At 38.8% G+C, this 23,698-nt stretch overlaps 1 protein-coding gene across 1 annotated transcript in view; it reads right to left on the bottom strand.

Annotated features, from left to right (window-relative positions):
- Positions 1–23,698, bottom strand: part of LOC115220847 (type 1 phosphatidylinositol 4,5-bisphosphate 4-phosphatase) — a 59,954-nt gene that overhangs the window by 5,443 nt on the left and 30,813 nt on the right. The window contains exons 2-5 of the mRNA XM_029791026.2: positions 9,552–9,754; positions 6,893–6,999; positions 2,867–2,963; positions 64–113 (exon numbers count right to left, since the gene is read on the bottom strand). Of these exons, the coding sequence (XP_029646886.1) occupies positions 64–113; positions 2,867–2,963; positions 6,893–6,999; positions 9,552–9,754 (457 nt within the window). The remainder of the gene's footprint in view (positions 1–63; positions 114–2,866; positions 2,964–6,892; positions 7,000–9,551; positions 9,755–23,698) is intronic.

The following is a 23,698-nucleotide window of genomic DNA, read 5'->3' as shown; positions in this document are numbered from 1 at the left end:
ATGTGTGTATATATATATACACACACATGTATGTATAGATAGATAGATAAACTGAGTACTTACACTCGCCGACAATGTGGACATCGTACCAATGATGTTGATCGAACATTAAACTGCAACAAATTAATATTTCAAATTATTATTATTATTATTATTATTATTAGCTGGCACAGTGGATGTTCCACTGGCTTGATCAGAAGTAACCACCAAGTATTAAAGATCAACATTGCATTTTAAATGTTTTTATTCATAATTTTTATGTATACAACGTAGTATCAAAAAGTCCCCAGACTAGTTCCATAGCATGCCAACAGATGGCAGCACGCAATTGTGCGTGCAGTGAGAGCTAACAGTGACCTTTCATGAGGCAGTATGCTGAGTGACATCACTGTGTTTACTTTGCAAGTTGTGAAATTTGTGATGATGTGCATGTGGTAGCCTGAAATTTTGTCATGGAGAAGAATAGGAACCAATGTGAAATTCTGTGTTAAACGTGGGAAGTCTGCTACAAAGAACATTGAGCATGTTCCAGCAAAGAGGCAATGGGTCGCATGCAATGTTTCGAGTGGCACGGCCACTTCAAAAGTAGAAGAATGTCTCTGGAAGGCAATGAGTGATCTGGAAGATCTGCCATGAGCATCACCCTTGGAGCCGGACCATCAATCAAAAGTTCTACTGTGACATTTTGAAGTGTTTGAGGGAAAAACAACTGGATCAGCAAAAGCAACCAAATCTGTGGAGCAAAAAGAATTGGATTCTTCACAACAACAATGCACCCTGTCACTAATCTCTCCTTGCTTTTGAGATTCTCACTAATAACAACATGATAGCACTTCCCCACCTGCGGACTTCCATCTCTTCCCCAAGATAAAAATGCGGCCCAAAGGCCACCATTTTAACACCGTTAAGATCTAGACTGAATCACAGAATGTTCTCGACTCACTCACAAAAAACGACTTCCTGGCTGGATTCCAAAAGTGGCAGGAATGCTGGGACCAGTGTATTGCTGCATAAGGTGACTATTTCGAAGGAGATGATGTTAAAACTTACATAAGTTGCTTTTTATAAATATAATTAATCCTGAAACTTTTTGATACCACCTCAAATAGCTTTCTCTTTCTAACCAAGCCTCCAAAAATTCACTACACAAATACTTACACACACACACACACACACAGATTCAAAATGACAAAGAACATCCAACTTCTCCCAAAACCCAAGAAAAACTCAGCTCTAAATTTTACATACATATATAAAAATGTACAAATATTCTATAAAAATATACCATTCATGGTGAATCTCTCAAAAGAGATGAAAGCACTAGATAAATCATTTTTATCTAAATCCTAAATGCTGAACCATATGGAGGTGACAAAGGACCAAGATATGTTATGCATTGCTGTACTTGAGACGACACATCCACTACAACAGAACTGAGATCTTAAAACCAGAGTGCTAAGTAAAAAGCACCCAGTACACATTGTAAAGTGGTTGGTGTTAGGAAGAGCATCCAGCCATAGAAACCAAGCCAAAAGAGATTATGGAACTTGGTGCTCTCTCTGGCCTTGTCAGCTGGCCTGTCAAGCTGTCCAACCCATGCCAGCATGGAAAATGGACATTAACATATTGATGATGATGTACACCACTTCCAACACTCTATACATACATGAATATATATATACACACACACACAAATTATATATATAGTACCTAATAACATATATGCAACAAAATATACTGAACAAAGTTAACTGATTGAAACTATTGAAACGGAATATTTTACTTGTTTATAATTCTGAGGATAAACAAGGTTTTTCATAAAAGCAAGTTCTCTCCCTCAATTCCCACACATACGGATGCTAATGGCAGGCATGCACACATTACACATACCTCCACTCTCTCACATATATGCACACTCCCAATTTTGTTTCATTATCTAAGTTATGTAGAAGACCATGAAACAATGACAGCGACAATTAACCTCCTGGCACAGTGTGCCACCACATTATGTCAACTTAATGTGACAGTATACAACTACTTTATCGTACCACCACTACTGCATAAATCTGAGATATTTAGAAATATATTATTTCTATTTTTGTAATCAGTGAATGTATTTCACTAGAATTCTTATATGTTTGTAAAGGCTAGACAGGCATCTCCAAACTAGCAGGCCATGCTAGTCCAGACTGATGACAAGCAAAGACTCAGAAACTAGTCTCTGGTTGCAGGCTTAGCTGGGTGGGGGTGCTTATCTCCCCCTTGCAAACATAAGGACACAGGAAATGTGTCAAGACCGACAGGAAGCATTGCTGCTTCTTAGGGCTAAATAGCAATAGCATGATTCCCTTCATGGGACTGTCACATTAAGTTGACAGTATACAACTACTTTCTAAAACTTATATTTGAACTTTAGTCTCCTGAAAACTCATTTTGGTTGAAATTTTAATTAAAACCTGAACTTTTTAATATGGGTATTTAGGGTCTGGCAGGTACAGTATGTAACATGGAAACTGGGGTGGTATTTTTAGGTAAGAAAGGGGCAGTTTGTAACATGAAAACTAATAGTCCCATGTAGGCTGTAATTGGAAATGGTGAAGAGTTTAAGCCTTTAGCATTTAAACCGGCTGAATCAAGCCCAAATATTCTATCTACTGTATGTTCAAACTGGCCTGACCAAACCTTTCACACCTACTCTACTATGTCCTCCTAAAAATAAACAATCATCAAAATCTCAAAACTACAAGACAATGCAGAATTCATTCAAAACAATGTGGATACATAAGCATTACAGTTGACAAATTAATCTGAATGCTAACGGGTTAAATTCATGAAAAAAAAACAGAAAAAAAAGCTAAATAATTACCAAAAATGTTTTGGCACAATGTGCACACTCAATGTGACTGGTTCCAGGTGAATGCATCATAACTGTTGGAGCAGGACTGAGATTGATAATTCTTTTGCTACAATTGAAACAGAAATAGAACAGGTTACAGGTGTAAATGGCTGAGATGTCAAACACAGAATTGGTTAACTGGACAGGCATCAAGGTGAGTGAGAAGTCAGGAGGAAGATTTGTTTATTATTGTTGTTGTTTAGCCGTAGTTCATCCCCTAATCCAGCAAACTTTTGTGATCAAAGAATTCTACCTATTACCGTTCGACTTTTTTTTTGTAAAATATGTCTAGGACTACATTATTTTATGTAGCCTCACCATTTATAAGACAATAAGGTGTATTTGAAAGAGTTTTGATTGCTATTTCTAGCAGACTGAGTGAATATGTAGAGGCTCCCTGATTAATTTATTCTGGCCAGTTTGGTGATGGTGAAAGCAAATGCCAGGACTGAGCCAGAAGGGGAAAGTCAAGTGTAAGAGCTTTAAAGTTTGGCACAAGGCCAGCAATTTTAGGGAAGGGTAAGTTGATAAGATGGACCGCAGGGATCAACTAGCACTTATTTCATCAACACCAAAGGGCTGAAAGGCAAAATTGACCTTGGCAGAATTTGAACTCAGAACACAATGACATAAATGCTGCCAAGCATTAGCCTGGCATGCTAATGAATGTGGCAACTCGCCACCATATAGAAATATAGTAATTAATCTCTATATATTTAAAGCTGAGGTTGTCTGTGTATGGCAGGTTTGGTAGCCTTCAACTAACATTATCTCCTCCGAGACCTTGCCGTGCAAGTTGACCAAAATTGAGAGTATGATAGAAGAAGGCTTGCTCTTCCTTCCGTAGAAGAAAAAATTCAAATCGGACCATGTTAACACCAAAAATTATTTACATTAAAAAGGTGCTTTTTTTCTATGAAAATCCCTATTTTTGACGACTTTTTGACTGCTGTGTCGCCATTTTACGGTGTATTTCAACCAGAAAAATGTTTACTTAAAGAGAATAACAAGCTATATAATGAAAATTTTTACTTTTCAAAAATTCCAATTCTAAAGGATTGAAAAAAGGATTGAAAAAACCCGAGCAACGCTGGGCAATACTGCTAGTATTTTTATAAAGATCATTATTTAACATTCGTCTTCTATGCTGGAGTGGGTTGGACAGTTGAACAGGTCCCAATGAACTAAAGGATTATATTGGCTCCAATGTCTGTTTTGGTATGGTCTCTAAGACTGGACGCCTTTCCTAAAACCTGCTTTCTAAGACTGGATGCTTTTGGTTGTACATGTATTTTTATATACTCCTGCATATCAGAATGTGAAAGGCATTTGCTGCTGGATTTTGCCTTGGAAAAAACAGTCTCTCTTTACACTTTATGTATAAAACTCATTGGGTTGAATTCCAAGTGACATCAGCAGGAATCCAGACAATGTTCCAGGGAGATTTTTACCTCTTCTGTTAGCTGAAATGAAGGCAGAATGCTTTTCACAAAAAATAGCAAACAGGGTTTTTCAATGGTGTGTTACCAAAGGAGAATTAATATAGCACAAGCAGACGAAGCCGCCAACATTAATATGATAAAGTGTGGACTAACTTTTTGCACGCTCTTGCACATTCGAATGTGAGAGGCATTTGTTGTGGGATTTTGTCTTGGAGAAAAATCTCTGTCCACAGACACTGAGTATAAAAACATATCAAACCCAGGTTCAAGTTACATTAACAGGGAAATATGTACTATACAGGGTCTGGTCTAAAATATGTATCGTATGAATTCAATGAATGCTTTCCTGGCATTTGAGTGGTTGTTACATAAGCCTTTGCCAGTGCTGTACATCACAGGTGAAGACACATGGCTTAGTGGTTTGGGTATTCAGTTGATGATCATAAGGTCATGAGTTCAATTCTCAGCAGGGTATTGTGTCCTTGAGCAAGACACTTTATTTCACATTGCTCCAGTCCACTCAGCTGGCAAAAATGAGTTGTACTTGTAATTCAAAGGGTCAGCCTCATCGCATTCTGTATCATGCTGAATCTCCCTGAGAATTACGTTAAGGATACGCATGTCTGTGGAGCGCTCAGCCAGTTGCACGTTAATTTCATGAGTAGGCTGTTCCGTTGATTGGTTCAACTGGAACCCTCATCATCATAACTGACAGAGTACCTGTGTGTGTATCACATGTGATACAAAAGACATACTTTCCTAGCATTCATAATACACATTTCAAACCTAGGAGTAACTTGGGAGTTATGAAAGGAAGGCATTATATTAATGAGAATGTACGAAAGGGCTAATTAAAAGTTTTAAAAAAAGCATGGACATTTCGGAGAAATTTATGCTTTGGACAGGCAAAGAGTTAATGACTCAAGAATAGCTGAAAGGCAAACATTAGGGGACATAACTAAATAAGCCCCAAGATATATTTTATTTGGTCTTCCTGCTGTTTCACTACATTATGAGGAATAAGGTGCCAAGCAGCAGAACTGAACTTGGAACCAGGTAACTAGGAAGATTTCTTAACACACAGACAGCATGCACACACACACACACACACACATTATTATAACATAGGGACAAAGTTGTACACTTAAAAGGATAGAGTCCCCTATATTGCTCTAAGGACTTAACAAGTATCGTAAATCCTTGAGTATAGTCCGCCCTTGAGTATAATACGCAGGGGATTTTTAGGGAGCTGTACCTCTGAAAAGCATAAACCTTGTGTATAATACGCACCCCTTCTCTAACTTGAGCCAAGGAGGTCTATATAACGTCCTTGGTTTGTAAAACTGTATATGGTAACATCCTTTATTATTATTGTATATATAACATAATGCAAACGTGTAGCTTTTTTGTGCATTTTGTTTGCAGAAAATAAAGAAATAACAGTAATAACGTTTAATAAATGTTGCTTTCTGCAAGTTATGGATGATTCTTTTATGACTTCATTGCTTTCAGGCTTAGCTTAAGGTATTTCCGCGCCCGACATCACAAAATGCGTCTGAATAAACATTGCCGGACAGCAAATAGAGACTCCGACGTTGCTTTGAAAATAATTTTCATTTTTAACCTCGTATATAGTACGCACTAGGGATTTTGACCTTTAAATTTTGGGGAAAAAATGGTGTTATGGTACATATTTCGTTGCTCCTGGTAGGACAGGTGAAGTCAGCTTGGGTGGGAGTTATAATCAGAATTTCAAATGGATACAAAACCACAAGGTATTTTGTCTACTGTTCTATTGATTCTACCAGATTATAATAACCCTTTTTACCATAGGCACAAAGGCCTGGAATTTTGTGGAGAGAGGGATAATCAATTACATTGATCCAATACTCAACGGGTGCTTATTTTATGAACCCTAAAAAGATGAAAGGCAAAGTATACCTTGACAGAATTTGAACTCAGAATGGAACCATGGGCAAAATGCTTAACTGCATTTTGCCCGGCATGCTAACAATTCTACCAGCTCACCACCTTAATAATAATAATAATCTTTTCTACAATAGGCATAAGGCCTGAAATTTGGAGAAAAGGTGATAGCCAATTACATCAGCCCCAGTATTCAACTGATACTTAATTAATTGACCCTGAAAGGATAGAGGGCAAAATTGACCTTGGTGAAATTTGAACTCAGAATATAACGATGGGCAAAATACTGCTAAGCATTTTGTCCAGCATGGCAATGATTCTGCTAGCTTGCTACCTTAATAATAATAATAATAATAATAATAATTTTAGCACAAGGCCAGCGATTTTAGCAGAAGGGGATAATTGATTACATTGACCCCTGCCCTTGACTGGTACTTTATTTTACTAACCCCAAAAGGATGAAAGGCAAAGTTGACATCAGCAGGGTTTTGGATGAAGAACTAATCACATCTTGAGTTTAAAAGAAGGGGAAACGGAAAATAGAATGAAGAAAGCAGAAGGAGGAAAGAGAGTAAAGACAGTGGGGAAAAGATTGAAGGGGGAGAAGGTAAAAAGGAGACTTTCTTACCAATCTGGTCGAGGGCAAGCAATTCTTTGAGAAGCTCCCTTGCAGATGAGGAGACAATGACATGGGCACCGGACATATTTCTTCCCAGGAGGAGCTGCTTTGATTGGCTACAAATAGTGTTAATTTGCATACATCTTAGACATTTAGAATCATTCTACATCTCCAAAAACACAGATTTTTTAACATATAACTTTCACAAACAATGAACTCCATAGCATATTCTGGTTGACTGAAAATATATATATTAAGGGTATTACTATACATAAATGCCTCCGCAGATCATATGATTTCATAATTAGTGCACAAATCATATGAAATCATATAATCTGTGGCTGAATCTGTTTTTAAAAGGCTCGCTTTGAGAGTTGCATTCCCTCGCGTTCGGTGCAATGGGTTTATTATGGTAGTTTTGACTTTAAGAGTGCCTCGTAGTATGAGGCATTTATGTATAGTAAGGCCCTTGATATAAATAAATATATTTAAAGAGAATAATTAATAATTTTTTCCCTTTTGAGATTTTTCACGCTAACTACTTGATAAATTCTTTTAAAGATTTTATCCCGTTTTTAAATTGTGTGTGTGTGTGTGTATATATATATATATAAATACATATACATACATAAACAGAAAGAGAGAGTTATATTGGAGTAAAAACCAACCAGTGAAGTTATAATTCTTCAGACAACAGAGTTAGATTCTTCATTGCCTTCTCAGATTTTGGGATACAAAGTCAATATTAGAATAGCAGAAACCATTAGATGTAAACCATTTTATTACACACACACACACAGGTGCAATTGTCAGGGGGGAGAAACTTGCTTCTCAACCATGTGGTTTCAGTTTCAGTCCCACTGTGTGGCACCTTGGGTAAATGTCTTCAACTACTGTCCTGGACCAATTAAAGCCTTGCAAGTGGATTTAGTAAAACAGAAACTGAAAGAAACTTGTCATAAAATATATATATCTTATCTTTTATTAGTTTTAGTCATTAGACTGCAGCCCTGCTGGGGCACCACCTTTGAGTATTTCTTTGTTGAATGGCTTGGCCCCATGACTTGTTTTTTTAAGCCTGGTACTTACTCTATTGGTCTCTTTTGCCAAACTGCTAAGTTACAGACACACACATCAGCACTGGTTGTCAAGAAGAGGCAGAGAATAAAGACACACAGACACACACACACATTCATATACGAAGGGGTTCTTTCAGTTTGCATCTACCAAATCCACTCAAGGCTTTGGTCAGAAAGAGGCTGTGGAAGAAGGCACTTGCCCAAGGTGCCATGCAGTAGGTCTGAACCTAGAACCATATGGCTGGGAAGCAAATTTCTTACCACACAGCCCCACCCACACACTTATATATAACTTACTTGCTTGTATTTTCTTTCATCTTTTAACCAGGAAGAAGGTGATGAAGCTGAGGCCTGGTCTGAATCCTTACCACAGAGTGGACTCCACAAAATGCATTGAAGGGGCCAGGTGATGATGTCAGACTGGGCATCAAATTATGCCAACCACCCAAGTAGAGCCAGGACAGGATTTGAACTCAGAAGGTTAAGAGTCCAAACAAATACTACAAGGTTTATTGTATGACATACAGTTCCGACCAATCCACTGCTCTGGATTATGGATTATTACCCTTCTTTTTCTTAATCAGCTCTAAAAAAATGGAAGGCAAAGTTGACCTTCAAAGGTTCTGACTCAACGAGTCAAAACAAATATTGTGAAACATTCTATCTTGATGTTCTAAGAACTCTCCAATACACTTCCTAAGGAATATTATGATAGAACTCGTGAAGGCACATGGTTTAGCAACTAGGGTATTTGGCTCATGATCGCAAGGTCAGGAGTTCAATAGCCAGCAATGCACTGTATCCTTGAGCAAGGAACTTTATTTCACATGACTCCAGTCCATTCAGATGGCAAAAGTAAGTCATACTGGTATTTCAAAGGGCCAGCTTTATCACATTCTGTGTCATGCCGAATCTCTTGGAGAACTACGTTAAGGGTAAACATCTATGGAGTACTCAGCCACTTGCACGTTAATTTCACGAGCAGGCTTTTATGTTGATCGAATCAGCTGGAACAACAATTGTCATCGTAGCAAGACACAATGAGAGTAAAGTGTAGAATATGGTATGGTCTGGAGGAAATGGAACAGCTCAGGCGAATGGTACAATCCAAGGAAGACAACGAACCACTCATGACAAAACATGACAGTAAAAGGTGAAGACCCCCTTTGGTTTTGAATGACCATGAGATTGTACCTAGAAAGTTTCCCTCTGCACAAGGTTGTTTATAGAAGACCAGCAGTCGCCCATGCATACCAGCCTGCCCCTCTCCATGCTACCAATGCTGTCCAAAGGAAAGGCAAAGGGGCCGATACAGCCTGGCACCAGTGACATTACATTATTTCTAAAGCTGAGTGAACTGAAACAACAGGAAATAAAGTGTCTTGCTCAAGAACTCAAGACACAGCCTGGTCTGAGAATCGAACTCACTACCTCATGATTGTGAGCCTAATGTTTTAACCACTGAGCCACGTGCATAGAACTAATACAGTCCAGAGAAAACAATACAGTTCAATGAAGATAGTGAAAGTGCTACAGCAAGACAAAACACGATGATGAGGAAATGTGGGAAAATGAGAATTTGTACTTACCGTGGCTTCGTGACAAACACTACATTTGACAACATGTTGGTGAAGTTTGCCTTCTATATTTATCATTGCCTGGCAAACCTTGCAGTTGATCATCGGTATACCACCCTGGGGTGTTGGGGTGTAAGGAAGAGGAAGTTCATTAGAAGAAAGAGGAGGAACCAGTTGAGAAGATGAAGATGATGATGATGTTGTTTCTGACCTCCCTGTTGGGGAAAAAAAGAACAAAAACATTTAAAAACAGGTTTGGTTATTTGAAATGGAACAGAATAACAGGAAGACTAGTTACCTCCATGAACAAAAGGTGCATATATAATGGTAGTAGGAGCAGATGAGCCTATCAAGAGGTGTAGGTTCAGACCACAGAGGGGAGACATATTTTATAATTCTGTAATAATATAGCTGGAAGATGACCGTTTAACTCCACGTAATGTTGGTTTCAAACTTTGATGTAAGGTTAGTAATTTTGTGGGTAGAATAAATTGATTACATCGACCCCCCCCCCCCAAGAATCCACTTCCGTTTTTTTTTCTTCACTTGTCTGGTTGATTCCGATAACGAACGAGACTCCGGCCTGCTAACTAGCGCGTCGATTAGTGCTTTTCCGGTAGTCATTTGACTGCAGCCAGGATTTATTCTTTGTAGGCCTGGTACTTATTGTATCGGTTTCTTTTGCCAAACTGCTAAGTTACAGGGATGTAAACACACCAACATTGGTTGTCAAGCGATGGTGAGAAGACAAACACAGATACACAAACATATATATATATATTATACATGACGGGCTTCTTTCAGTTTCTTTCAACCAAATCTGCTCATAAGGCTTTGGTTGATCTGAGGCTATAGTAGACACTTGCCCAAGGTGCCATGCAGTGGGACTGAACCATGTGGTTGGGAAGCAAGCTACTTACCACACAGCTACTCCTGCACCTATAACTACTCCTGAGACATTTTTTTTCTCAACCCCTAAAAGGAAGAATGGCAAAGTTGACCATAGTGAAATTTGAAATCAAAATATATACTTTATCTCTATATAATAGCTGATGTAAATGTTGATTGATTCATAGATTTCTCTAGTCAAACTTTACATTATATGGCAAGTGGGGAGAGAAAGAGAGTTAACATAAAAGGTACTGGATGACTGCACATACTAGGCTTAGTGGTAGGCAATGAGTAAAAGGAACACTACAGCCATACGAGTGCACACAAACACAAAGAATCATTGAGATAGAGGAGTTAAATTATAATTATTGTCTGTAGGTCATATTTCCTGATATTACCCAGGGTGGCAAAAGTATACTTCCAGAATTACTCTTCATATGACGGTTAGTGTTGTATTATATACACATAGGTACAGGCTGTGTGGTTAGTATGCTTCCAAACCACATAGCTCTGGGTTCAGTCCCACTGCATGGTACCCTGGACAAGTGTCTTCTATAACCTCAAGCTGACCGAAGCCTTGAGTGGATTTGGTAGACAGAAACTGAAAGAAGCCTATTGTGTGTGTGTGTGTGTGTGTGTGTGTAAGTCTGCATGGCCTAGTGGTTAATGCGTTACACTCACAATCAAAAGATCATGGTTTCGATTCTAGAACTGGGATCTGCATTGGGTTCTTGAGCAAAACACTTCGTTTCAAGTTGCGCTGCAATCACTTTAACATTTGATGTGTGACACATCTTTCACCTGAACAGGTGATGTCAATTTGATGGAGAGTCTGAGCTAACATACACCACAAATATTTGATCACTATAAACAAATCAACTGAGCAGGCTGTTCAACAAGAAATTACAGAAACATTATCTGTCATATACAACAGGAGAGCTCACCACACACTGGCCCCCGTGCCGGTGGCACGTAAAAGCACCATCCGCTCGCGTCCGTTGCCAGCCTCGCTTGGCCCCCGTGCCGGTGGCACGTAAAAGCACCATCCGTTCATGTCCGTTGCCAGCTCTGTCTGGCACCTGTGCGGGTGGCACGTAAAAGCACCAACTGTTCATGTCCGTTGCCAGCCTTGTCTGGCCCCTGTGCCGGTGGCACGTAAAAGCACCATCCGTTCGTGGCCGTTTGCCAGCTCCGTCTCGCACCTGTGCGGGTGGCACGTAAAAAGCACCCACTACACTTATGGAGTGGTTGGCGTTAGGAAGGGCATCCAGCCGTAGAAACACTGCCAGATCAGACTGGGCCTGATGCAGCCTTCTGGCTTCACAGACCCCAGTTGAACCGTCCAACCCATGCTAGCATGGAAAGCGGACGCTAAATGATGATGATGATATATATATATGGATGTGGATACAAACATATGTATATAGGTACACACATATGGGTACAGGACGTCATAAAACGTAAACAACATGAAATACGAGAATAAAGTTGGATACGCAAAGAATGAGAGAAACAAATGGAAACGGTTCTCCTTCCACTCTTTATTTCAAGCAAGGATCTTTGCGTACCCAACTTTATTTTCGTGTTTCATGTTTATGTTTTATGACGGCCTGTACCCATGTATGCATACTTATATACATATATATGTATGTATTTATGTACACATATGCATGTATATATATATATATATATATATATATGCATATATATATATATATATATTATTTATATTATTATTTGATTGAACGCCATGCAACTTTTTTCCAATTAAGTTTATCCACACACACACACACATATATATATTATATATATATATATATATATATATATATATATATATATATATATTTACGTGCCACCATCCGAATCGTGGCCGAAGCCAGTGCCGCCTCGACTGGCTTCCGTGCCGGTGGCACGTAAAATGCACCAATCCGACCGTGGCCGTTGCCAGCCTCGCCTGGCACCTGTGCGGGTGGCATGTAAAAAGCACCCACTACACTCACGGAGTGGTTGGCGTTAGGAAGGGCATCCAGTTGTAGAAACATTGCCAGATCAGACTGGAGCCTGGTGCAGCCTTCTGGCTTCCTAGATCCCTGGTCGAACCGTCCAACCCATGCTAGCATGGAGAACAAACGTTAAACGATGATGATATATATCTATATATATATATATAATATATATATATATATATATATATATATATATATATATAGGGGATAGCTGTAAAACAACATTCAGTGAAAAAGGAAGATGAACTATAAAAAAATAAAGTGGACAGGTATGAGAATCATTGCTCTAAACTAACAAAAAGGTAAAAAGAATTCCCCTGGATAAGCTGCTAGTCCCTTATACATGACACTTCCTCACAGTTACGTAAACTAAACTAATGGGTAATTGATGTGTTGTAAACTGAAACAACATAGCAGAACCTCTCTCTCTCTCTCTCTCTCTCTCTCTCACACACACACACACATAAACTCATAAAACATTAATAACATTCCCAAAGTGCAAATTTTATTAATTAAAATATTTTATTAACAATGGTGCTTTGATTTTATTTTCATTTCATTCACAATAAGTAGTGATTCATTTAGTTCATTAATGACCATTTTTTAAATTTTATTAACAAATGAATTTCATTAAGAAGAGTAATTTATAAATTTCATTAACGACAATAATTCACTAATTTCATTAACGATAGTCATATAATTAATGACAGTAATTTATTAATATAATTAACAACAGTACTATTGTTTTCATTTCATTTAATAGTATTCTAATTAATGGTATGAGATACACTTTTCTCATACCCCAAAAACCTCAAAGACCTTGGGTCCTTTTTGCAAAGTTGCCCCCACCCCACCCCACCCCACCCCATAAGCTTTGACCCTTTAGATTACTCAGTCAGATCTAATGCTTATTTATTCACACCATTTTGAATTAATCATGCATTATCTCATAGCTTCAAAACTTCTATGACGTGATTGTTTATTTTTAGAGTGAGATTGTAAGATAGGTGTGAGAGGTCAGATCTGGCTGGTCTGAACAGAGAACAAGAAGAACATTAAGGCCGGACATGGCCAGTTTAAATGCTAAGAAGTTAAGGCACTAAAACATTTTCCCCACTCCTTCAATACACATGACTGATTCTAGGGATTCTTTAATATACCCATACATTTTTTACACCATCAAATATGGCAATAATATTTTTCATTTCATTAACAGCAGTTTTATATCATCATCATCATTTAACGTCCGTTCTCCATGCTAGCATGGGTTGGATGGTTCGACCGGGGATCTGGGAAGCCAGAAGGCTGCACCAGGCTCCAGTCTTATCTGGCAATGTTTCTACAATGTTTCTATATATTTAGCTGAATTAATAAAAAGCAATTTACTGCCAACATACAGACATCAATAGTTTTCTGAGCTTGTTAGGCAAAGCAGGCAGAACAGAGCCCATGATCCTACGTGGCTGAGGTTCAGTTTGAACATCAACAGCATTTTAATGTCCACCTTTTCCTTGTTTGCAACAGAGTGGGTGGGATGTGTTACCTCATTGCAGTTGTGGTGGGCAGGATGTGTTTACAGGATGGAGAGCAACAGGCTCTCAAAGGCAGTTTTCTATGCTGAACTGTGTCAGAGCAGACGGAGCCATGGTCAGCCAGGGGTTGTGATACAGGGATGTACAAGAGATATAAGGACTCCAGCATCTCCCCAGACACCTGGGAGGAGAAGGCCTTGTGGCACAATAAATGGCACTGATTGTTGAAGCTCAAAATTTTACCCAATCAATAGAAACAACACAGAGAATGCAAAAGAGCCCATGAGAGATGTCACTTCTCCGCTGCATCAAGTAGGTTCATTTGCAGCAGATGTCATCACTGCTGCAGATCAAGAGGGGGCCTGGTAGCCTACATACAAGCCGGCCAGAGACAATTTCTGAACAGGAACAGTCAACATCGACCTACAACGGATAACCAAAGAAGCAGCAGATATGAATATAAACATATATGCAACCAGTTCACTTCAAAAAACACCAAATGGACAGACCCTGATGGAAATACACTGACAATGTTGCAATCTGCATCAATGTGCAGCTGCTGCAGTGGAGACGTGTGTAGGGCATTGTAATATGCTGCATATTAACTGTAAAATAAAAACAGTGGATGTACAAGTCTCCATACTCATTATATATATATATATATATATATATATATATATATATATATATATATATATATATATATATACACATATATATGTATATATATAGTGGAGGCACAATGGCCCGGCGGTTAGGGCAGTGGACTTGTGGTTGTTTCGATTCCCAGACCAGGCATGGTGAGTGTTTATTAAACAAAAACACTATGGCAGGGGGTGGTGGTGAACTTTCTCTCGCTCTTTCTTCCTGTTTCTGTTGTACCTGTATTTCAAAGGGCCAGCCTCGTCACACTCTGTGTCATGCTAAATCTCCCCAAGAACTACATTAAGGGTACACATATCTGTGGAGTGCTCAGCCACTTGCATGTTAATTTCTCGAGCAGGCTGTTTCATTAATTGGATCAACTGTAACCCTCATCATCATAACCGATGGAGTGCCATGCATGCATGCATATATATATATATATATATATATATATATATATATATATATATATCCATGCTAGCATGGAAAACGGACGCTAAACGATGATGATGATGATGATATATATATATATATTATATATATATATATATCAGTTGGTTAGAGCACCAGTCTAGTAAATTGAAGGTCAAAAACTCGAATTTCTTTGGGGACTCAGCTGCCTTCTTTTCTAATATATATATAATTTTCCAATGCTGAACTCCATTAGGGCACACAAAGCCATGGTGGCCAGAGGTTGTGCTACAAGGAAGTGCTGAAGAGACCTATGAAGAACTCTAGCAACCCTGCTGATCCGTGGAAAGAAGGGGCCCTGCAGTATAATGAGTGACACCAACCGCTGAAGCTCGTAATTCCAGCCATTGAAGAGAAACAACAGAGAGAATACAAAAGAGCACATGAGAGACATCACTTCTCTGCTGCATCAAGAAGGTTTACCTGCAGCAGATGTCATCGCTGCTGCTGATCAAGATCAGGCCTCGTAGTCCACCTGCGAGTTTGCCAAAGACAATTATTGAACAAGAACAGTCAACATCGACTTATGATGGACAGCCAAAGAATTTACTGCCAACACACAGACATCACTAGTTTTCCGAGCTTCAAGTATTTTCTCCTGTGATTTATTAGAATGAGTTGTCATCTATTTGATAACTCTGTATTTTGCTTTTAATGTGAAGCAAAGAAGGTGGGGCAGAGCCCACACTTCTCCTATACCGATGTGGTTGATGTTCAGTTTGAACATCATTATCATTTTAATGTCTATCTTTCCTTATATAGGGCAGACAGGATATGTTGAGGCAGATTTTCTATGGCTGGGTGCTCTGCCTGTTGCCAACCCTCATCCACTTCCCAGTAAAATAATTTTCCGTGGCTCGGCATGTTTTCATGGAAGAACGGAAACAAAGGATACTGCTTATATGACAGAAACACTCATGATGTCAAGATAACTTACACCTACATACAGAGGCTTCTTTCAGTTTCCATCTACCAAATCCACTCACAAGGCTTTGGTTGGCCCAGGTTTATAGAAGACAGTTGCCCAAGGTGCCACACATTGGGACTGAACCCAGAATGAAGGGCTAGAAAGGATGCTTCTAAACCACACAGCTAAACCTGTAGCTAAAAGGATAAAATATAGATGTGGCCGTGTGGTAAGAAGTTTGCTTCCTAACAACATGGTTCTAGGTTCAGTTCTACTGCATAGTACCTTGGGCAAATGTCTTCTACTATAGCCTTGCGCTGACCAAAAGCTTGTGAATGGATTTGGTAGACTGAAACTGAAAGAAGCCCATCATGTGTGTGTGTGTTTGTCCCCTACAACTGCTTGACAACCGGTGCTGGTGCGCTTATGTTCCCGTAATTTACCAGTTTGCCAAAAGAGACCAACAGGATAAGTACCAGGCTTAGAAAGTACTGGGGTCAAGCCATTCAACTAAAAATTCTTCAAGTCGGTGCCCCAGCATGACCACAGTCTAATGACTGAAACAAGTAAAAGATAAAAGATACAATTGTAGAGGACCACTGTTGTGGAGAGTGTGGGATGAGCCTTGAGGTTCAAAATCTGGGAGAGGGAGAGAGAAAGAGAGAGGAGCTTCAGATGGGAGGCTCCTAGTGTATGAAGTATACAGCTAGTCGGTTTAGAGAGAGAGAGAGGAGCAGCAAGAGAAGAAGTAGTGTGTCTGTGAGCCAGTGATTGAAATCTATAGAATGGTTTTCTTTTGGATTCACTCCAGAATGCTAGAGTGTGAAGAACAAGTAGGAGCAGCCCACAGATGTGGGCAGAACTCTGCTGTGAACATCACTTAAATTTTGTTGAAGATTTAGCATCTGATCAGAACCAAAGTGATTCCTGATTATAAACAAGAAATAACAGGCATGGCTGTGTGGTTAAGAGGTTTGCTTCCCAACCACATGGTTCCAGGTTCAGACCCACTGCATGGCACGTTGGCCAAGAGTCTTCTACTAAAGACCTGAGCCAACTCAGTTGTTGAGTGGATTTAGTAGAGGGAAACTGAAAGAAGATAATCATGCATGTGTGCATATGTGTGTGTGTGTGCATGTGTGCTGTTAAGGTCATAAGCATTTAGAAACTTCGAGACATGAAAATAAGCTGAAGTCAAAACAGATAAAGTGACAAATAGCCATTATCTGGAGCTTTATCTACTCTGAGTCTCACTGTAAAAACAATTTTAAATATATATCTTTTATCTTTTACTTGTTTCAGTCGACTGTGGCCATGCTGGGGCACCAGCTTGAAACATTTTTAGTCAAAAAAAATCGACCCTAGTTGCCAAGCCATGAAGTGGGGATCACAGACACATACGTGTGTATATGTGGAGTCACAATGGTCCAGTGTCTAGGGCAGCAGACTCGCGGTTGTGGGATCGTGGTTTCGATTTCCAGACTGGGCACTGTGAGCAAAAACACCTAAAGCTCCACGAGGCAACAGCAGGGGTGGTGGTGAACCTTGCTGTACTCTTCTTCCTGCTTCTGTTGCACTTGTATTTCAAAAGGGCCAGCCTTATCACACTCTGTGTCACACTGAATCCACCCCCCGAGAACTATATTAAGGGTACATGTGTCTGTGGAGTGCTCAGCCACTTACACATTAATTTCACGAGCAGGCTGTTCCGCTGATCGGATCAACAGGAACCCTCATCATCGTAACTGACAGAGTGTCACAATGTGTGCCTGTGTATAGACTGTTGACTTCTATCAGTTTCTGTCTATCAAACCCACTCACAAAGTTTTGGTCAGCCCAAGGCTATAAAAGACATACAAGGTACCATGCAATGGGCCTGAACCCAGAACCATGTGGTTGGAAAGCAAGCTTCTTACAAAACAGCCATATATCATATATATATACACACACACACACTGACTCTCATGCCAGTGGCACATAAAAGCATCCACTACACTCTTGAAGTGGTTGGTGTTAGGAATGGCATCCAGCTGTAGAAACTTTGCCAGATCAGACTGAAGCCTGGTGCAGCCTTCTGAAGGGATCCTTATATATAGCCAAGGGAAATAACCCATTCATTTTCCTAAATTATTTGGTAAAAATGAAATAGGATATGCTTATTTCTTAGTATTTGAATGGTTAGAGTTATTTTAGCAATTTATCCAGTACAACCCTTAAACAAGTAAATACTATTTTCCTGAACAATAGATCCACTTATTTCGGTTAGTGACTTATTCACGAATATACAAACACTAGCACCCCTGAGGGTAATATTCTCTGAGAATGCACAAAAGCCCTTTTTCAGAGTTATTTACTTTGAACTGTTATTATCTCACATCTGATTAACCTGTTATTATGTAACATGTTTCACGATTTTAGTACACATACCTTATTAGTATTTCCTCAAAAGTTCTACATATTCTGGAAACACAATGAAGCCCATTTTGGGGCTACTTTATTTAATTCTTACTATCAAGTAACTAATTTCATGTTATTACATAACTGACTTCACAATTTGGGTATTCATAACTTATTGAGAATTCTTAAAAACAAAATCCTGTGTAAGACAGTTTGGTATTCTCTGTAATTGCACAAAAACCGTTTTAAGGGCTACATACTTTGTATTGTTGCTATTGGATTAGTGAAACAATTATGAAAACGAAACCAAAGGATAAGCCCTGCTTTCCCAGGAATTACTAGGTACATCAGCTAGTATATATATATATATATATATATATATATATATATATAGAGAGAGAGAGAGAGAGAGAGAGACAGAGAGAGAATGTGTGTGTGTGTGTGTTTATGACTGCTTGTCTTGACATCACATGATAGTTGTAAATGATTATCACTGTCAGACAAGCAGTGTCATTTATTTCCAACATTCTGCAAAAAACATTTTCCAGCCATGAGGAGATATTAACTTGCTTTGAAAACAGGTGAAGGTTTGCAACAGGGAGAGCATCCATCTGCCTCAATGAACGCTGTCCAACCCATGCCAGCATAGAAAAGTGGACGTTAAAACGACGACGATGATGATGGTTTTTAAGATTTTGTGACACCCATTTCGATTGTGAAACTCTGCTTCATATATTTGGCCAGATATTATATTTAGTACAACAAAAGGCTAAAGACAGGTTAGAGCACATCAGTAAGCTATTCTACTTTACATGAGATATGAAATGATAAGTAAACTTTGCCATTTTACTGTTGTCAACTGCATCGGCAGTTCTAATTTCTGTATTATTATTATTATTATTATTAATGTTGTTTACTCTGCTGCAGTTAATCTGTTGGCTTTATATAATAGCTTTCTCACTCTGAAAACATATTTAGCAAGTAAACAATGAGCTCCTATATGGTCTGCTAGAAATAACAGCCAAATCTTTCACAAACTACACCTTACTGTCTTGAAGGAGGACACATTGGATAATGTCTTCTATATATACAAAGCAGCTACAGCATTTCTGCCCTCTACATGTAGCAGTTACAGTTCCCCTACCCCATGACATGTAGCAGTTATGGACCCATCCCATGCCTACATGTTATACTGAACACAGAAAGGGGGAGAATGGATTAACTTTTTCAAAAGATGTTATTTCATGGCATACATATGATCACTGCAATGGTCAGCTTCTTGTGGTGCGAGCCCTTGCATCTACACTGGACAGCTTAGCGTGATGTTAGCAGCCCTCAGTTACACCAGGATCGTTTCATATGGTGTTAGGCCCTCACAGCTACACCAGAACAATTTAACGTGGTGTTAGGGCTAACTACCATGAGGTGTTCCTATATAGCTGCAAGGGCTAACAGCCACACAAGAACATCCTCAAACACTGTTAGCCCTGGTAGCAAGAACAGCCCAATATTAATTTCAAGAGTTATTGGATCATGACATGTAGGTGTCAAGTGATTAAGATATTGGTGTATTCTTACAACTAATGAAGATTTAATTAATCAACCAATCAATCAGTTAAGTTGTATGATAGAGTGAAATGATTGCATAGATCGACATTATCAACAGTGCACTTTCTTATATTTAGGACTGAGCACAATGTTGATCTCTACTTCCTCATTGTACCTACTTAAAGCCAGAGACCTAAGTGTACGTACACTGCTATATATATATACATATAAAATACAAAATGGGACAAGAATGCAAAACATCCGGACAGCTAGGCGATACGAAAAGGGACAACAAAACATCCAGCTAGACGATACAAAGAAAACAAGAACGGGTCATTCGGAGTTTTCTTTCCTCAGTCAAGTACCAGATTATTTTTGCAATTTCAGCTGATTATTCTTGAGATTGCTCCAATCTGGCCAGCCCCAAGGAAAAATTAAGCTAAGAACATTAGATTCCTTGAGAGAAAGTAGTGAATGTATACAAAAACAAGGAAGGAAAAAAAATGGACAATGTTACACGAATACAAAAAAAATAACAACAGGGCATAACAGGTGCCTTTCGATTAAGGACAAATTAAATTGAGCTCGCGTAAAGCAATAAACTGTATGTCCACCTAATACCTAATCACCCCTAGCTGACCTGGCTAACAACAGTTATATTTACTTGTGTATAAGTCACACAATTTTTTTATTTGATTTTCACTGAAAAAACTGGGGTGTGACTTACATGGGGCAAAGCTAAAACTATTAAAGGAAAAAAATTTGTACCAAGATTTAACACTAAATTAGGGGCGCGATTTATATGATTAAACATAGTAAGTTCCAAAGGAAAGTGTTGGGTGCAGTACCAGTGAAAAACTCAACCCATTTAAGCCAGTAGACCAACGCTGTTATTAACAAGGCCTGTAGAGACTTCTTAAAATAACTACAACTTCTCCCACTCAATCATATCATTTGCGAATTCATGTAACTTAATGAGCTAGAAATTTGTTTAATTGCTTGCACAGTTGTGTGTGTAGTTGAAAATATATGTAAATATGAATTGCTCCCTAAACAAACATCTATTTGTTAATGAATTACTGGATAATTTTTTTATTTGGCTAACGAATCAACTGGCTAGAGCAACACCATTGCAGTTATTTAGTTTAGCATGTACATCCATGCACACATTATACGTTTTCCATGCTAGTGTAGTAAATAAACATTACCAACCACATATATACTTAATGTATATATGCACTGTGCAACCGTGCATTTGCTGGTAGGCTGTTATTGGTGTGATGGGAAATAATATCATCTCAAAGTGTTCAAATACTGTCCACATATATACACCTCCTGCCCCTCAACATGTAGCTTCCATACAGTCTCCATTGGCTAATTCCATTCACAAGGCATCAGTCATAAGGCGCTTGCCCAATGTGCAGCACAGCAGAACAGAACCTGAAAGCAAATGATTACAAAGCAATCTCCCCATCCACACAGCTGTGCCTGTGTATTATACATATTGTGCGAGAGAGAGAGAGAGACAGACAGACAGATAGACAAAGAGGAGGGGAAGTAACTGCACTCAGAAGTTTTGTTCTTACAACTGTCATTGTTTTGTGGCCTTACCTACAAAATAGAAAACGAGGCAACAGTAAAGAGAGCAGATAAGATTCTACATATCTGTAAACCATTGGGTTGAAATTGACAAGCCAGCCCCATGTCATTTCAAGGTAGAGGTAAACACTACCAACACCAACCCCAACACCTGTTCTGAAAGGGTTCACAATCAATAAGGGTTTAGTTTAAGCTTCAATCTATTAGATAGATGAGGGGGGGGAAACATCCCCACAAAAGATGGTCTTTCTCTCTTTGTAAAATGCCAATGTACCCCCAGCCACATTCCAAGATTGTCTTGAAGATTAAAAGTGATAGTTGACGTAAACAACGATAAAGCAGAAATCAGTGATTTGTTCACAGCTACAACATTGATTTCTGTCTTGTGATCAATAACTGATAGATTGATACCTTATTCACCCAGCAGTTTCACCTTTGCAGCTTGGTTTCGGTTGTTATTGCAGTTCCAGGTCAGCGCTGGTTGAGCAAACTTTTTGTCACGCAAATAATCGACCAACCAATTAGGTGTGACCCACATAATTGTTGCTCTAGATATGCCATGCCACCGTTTATCAGCTGACGACCATACCACAGATACTGACAAAAGAGGGGGCCGTGGGAGTCAGGAGATGTTTTGCTCTCTTCAGTGTCCAGTTTAGCTACGTAAGATTGTTGTTTAGCCCCACATCAATCCTGACTGAACAGATAAACTAATGATTAAAATCCATTCCAACCATGCCATACTCTGTCCTATGTTAGTCCAACACTGTTTATTTATAACTTGCTTCCTTGATAACTTCAGCAATTATATATAAAATAGGTTGTGTGTGTGTGTGTGTGTACCACCATCATCATTTAACATCCATCTTCCATGCTGGCATGAATTAGATGCTTTGACAGGAGCTGGTAAGCCAGAGGAATGTGCTGAACTTCATTGTCTGCTTTGGCATGGCTTTTACAGCTGTATGTTCTTCCTAATGCTTACCACTTTACACTGGATTTTTTTATATATACATATATATATATATATATATACATATATTGTAGTATTTCGGGATGGTCTCTTTTTTTTTTTTTTCCACACACAAACACACACACACTATACATATTTTTTCTTCATTCATTTGTTACTGTTCTTATTTTAATATTTTAGCTTATTGTCCGGAAATCTTTCGCCACACGTCTGTGACCTCTTCAACATTTTTTGTTTTCATGTGTGTTCTTGCTCCACTTATTCCATTCTGCCCGCTGAAGAGGTCAGATATGTGATGAAAGCTTTCCAGACAATGCTCAGGATTTAAAATATTAAAATAAGAACAGTAATAAACAAGCGAATAAAAAATATTATAAAAAATATATAGGGCATGTGTTTATCTGGGGGGGGGAAAAAAATGACCATCCTGAAATACAATATCCGTTTCAACACATGATTTCACATCAGGAATCTTACAAAACAATGTGCTTAATGACCACTTGAGAACCCAGTTTCTACAAAAACTGTTCGCCGGAAGCTGCACAAAGCTGGAATTCATGGGAGGGCTACAATCAGAAAACCACTACTTTCAAAAACAAATGTTGCAAAGCATTTAGAGTGGAGTAAAAACCTATAGAATTGGTCCCTAGAACAGTGGAAGAATGTTATTTTCTCGGACAAGTCATCCTTTACCTTATTTCCAAACACCAGCTAAGTATACGTGTGGAGACAGCCAAAAGAAGCATTTGATCCAAACTACTTTCTTCCAACAGTTAAATATGGAGGAAGATCTGGGGAGGATCTGGGATGATCCTATGGTTGCGGAACTGTTTCTGGAGGGAAACGCAATCTTTCAGGATGATAATGCACTAATTCACACAGTTAAAGTTGTTACTGAATGGCACAAGGAACATTCTAGTAAAGTTGAAAATCTTATCTGGCCATCACAGACCCCAAATCTTAATATTATTAAGCATTTATGGTGCATTTTAGAAAAACAAGTAAGGAGTCGATATCCTCCACCATCATCACTACAAGAACTGGAGATTGTTTTAGCTGAAGAATGGACAAAAATTCTTTTGGAAATAATTCAAACTTTGTACGAGTCCATACCTCATAGAATTCAAGCTGTAATTACTGCCAAAGGCAGTCCAACCCCATATTAAAATAAATTTGTTTGAAATTTT

Source organism: Octopus sinensis, linkage group LG17, assembly GCF_006345805.1.
Source record: "Octopus sinensis linkage group LG17, ASM634580v1, whole genome shotgun sequence".
Classification (NCBI taxonomy): domain Eukaryota; kingdom Metazoa; phylum Mollusca; class Cephalopoda; order Octopoda; family Octopodidae; genus Octopus; species Octopus sinensis.
The sequence above is the reverse complement of the archived record's forward strand: the minus strand, read 5'-3'. Positions and strand labels throughout refer to the sequence as shown.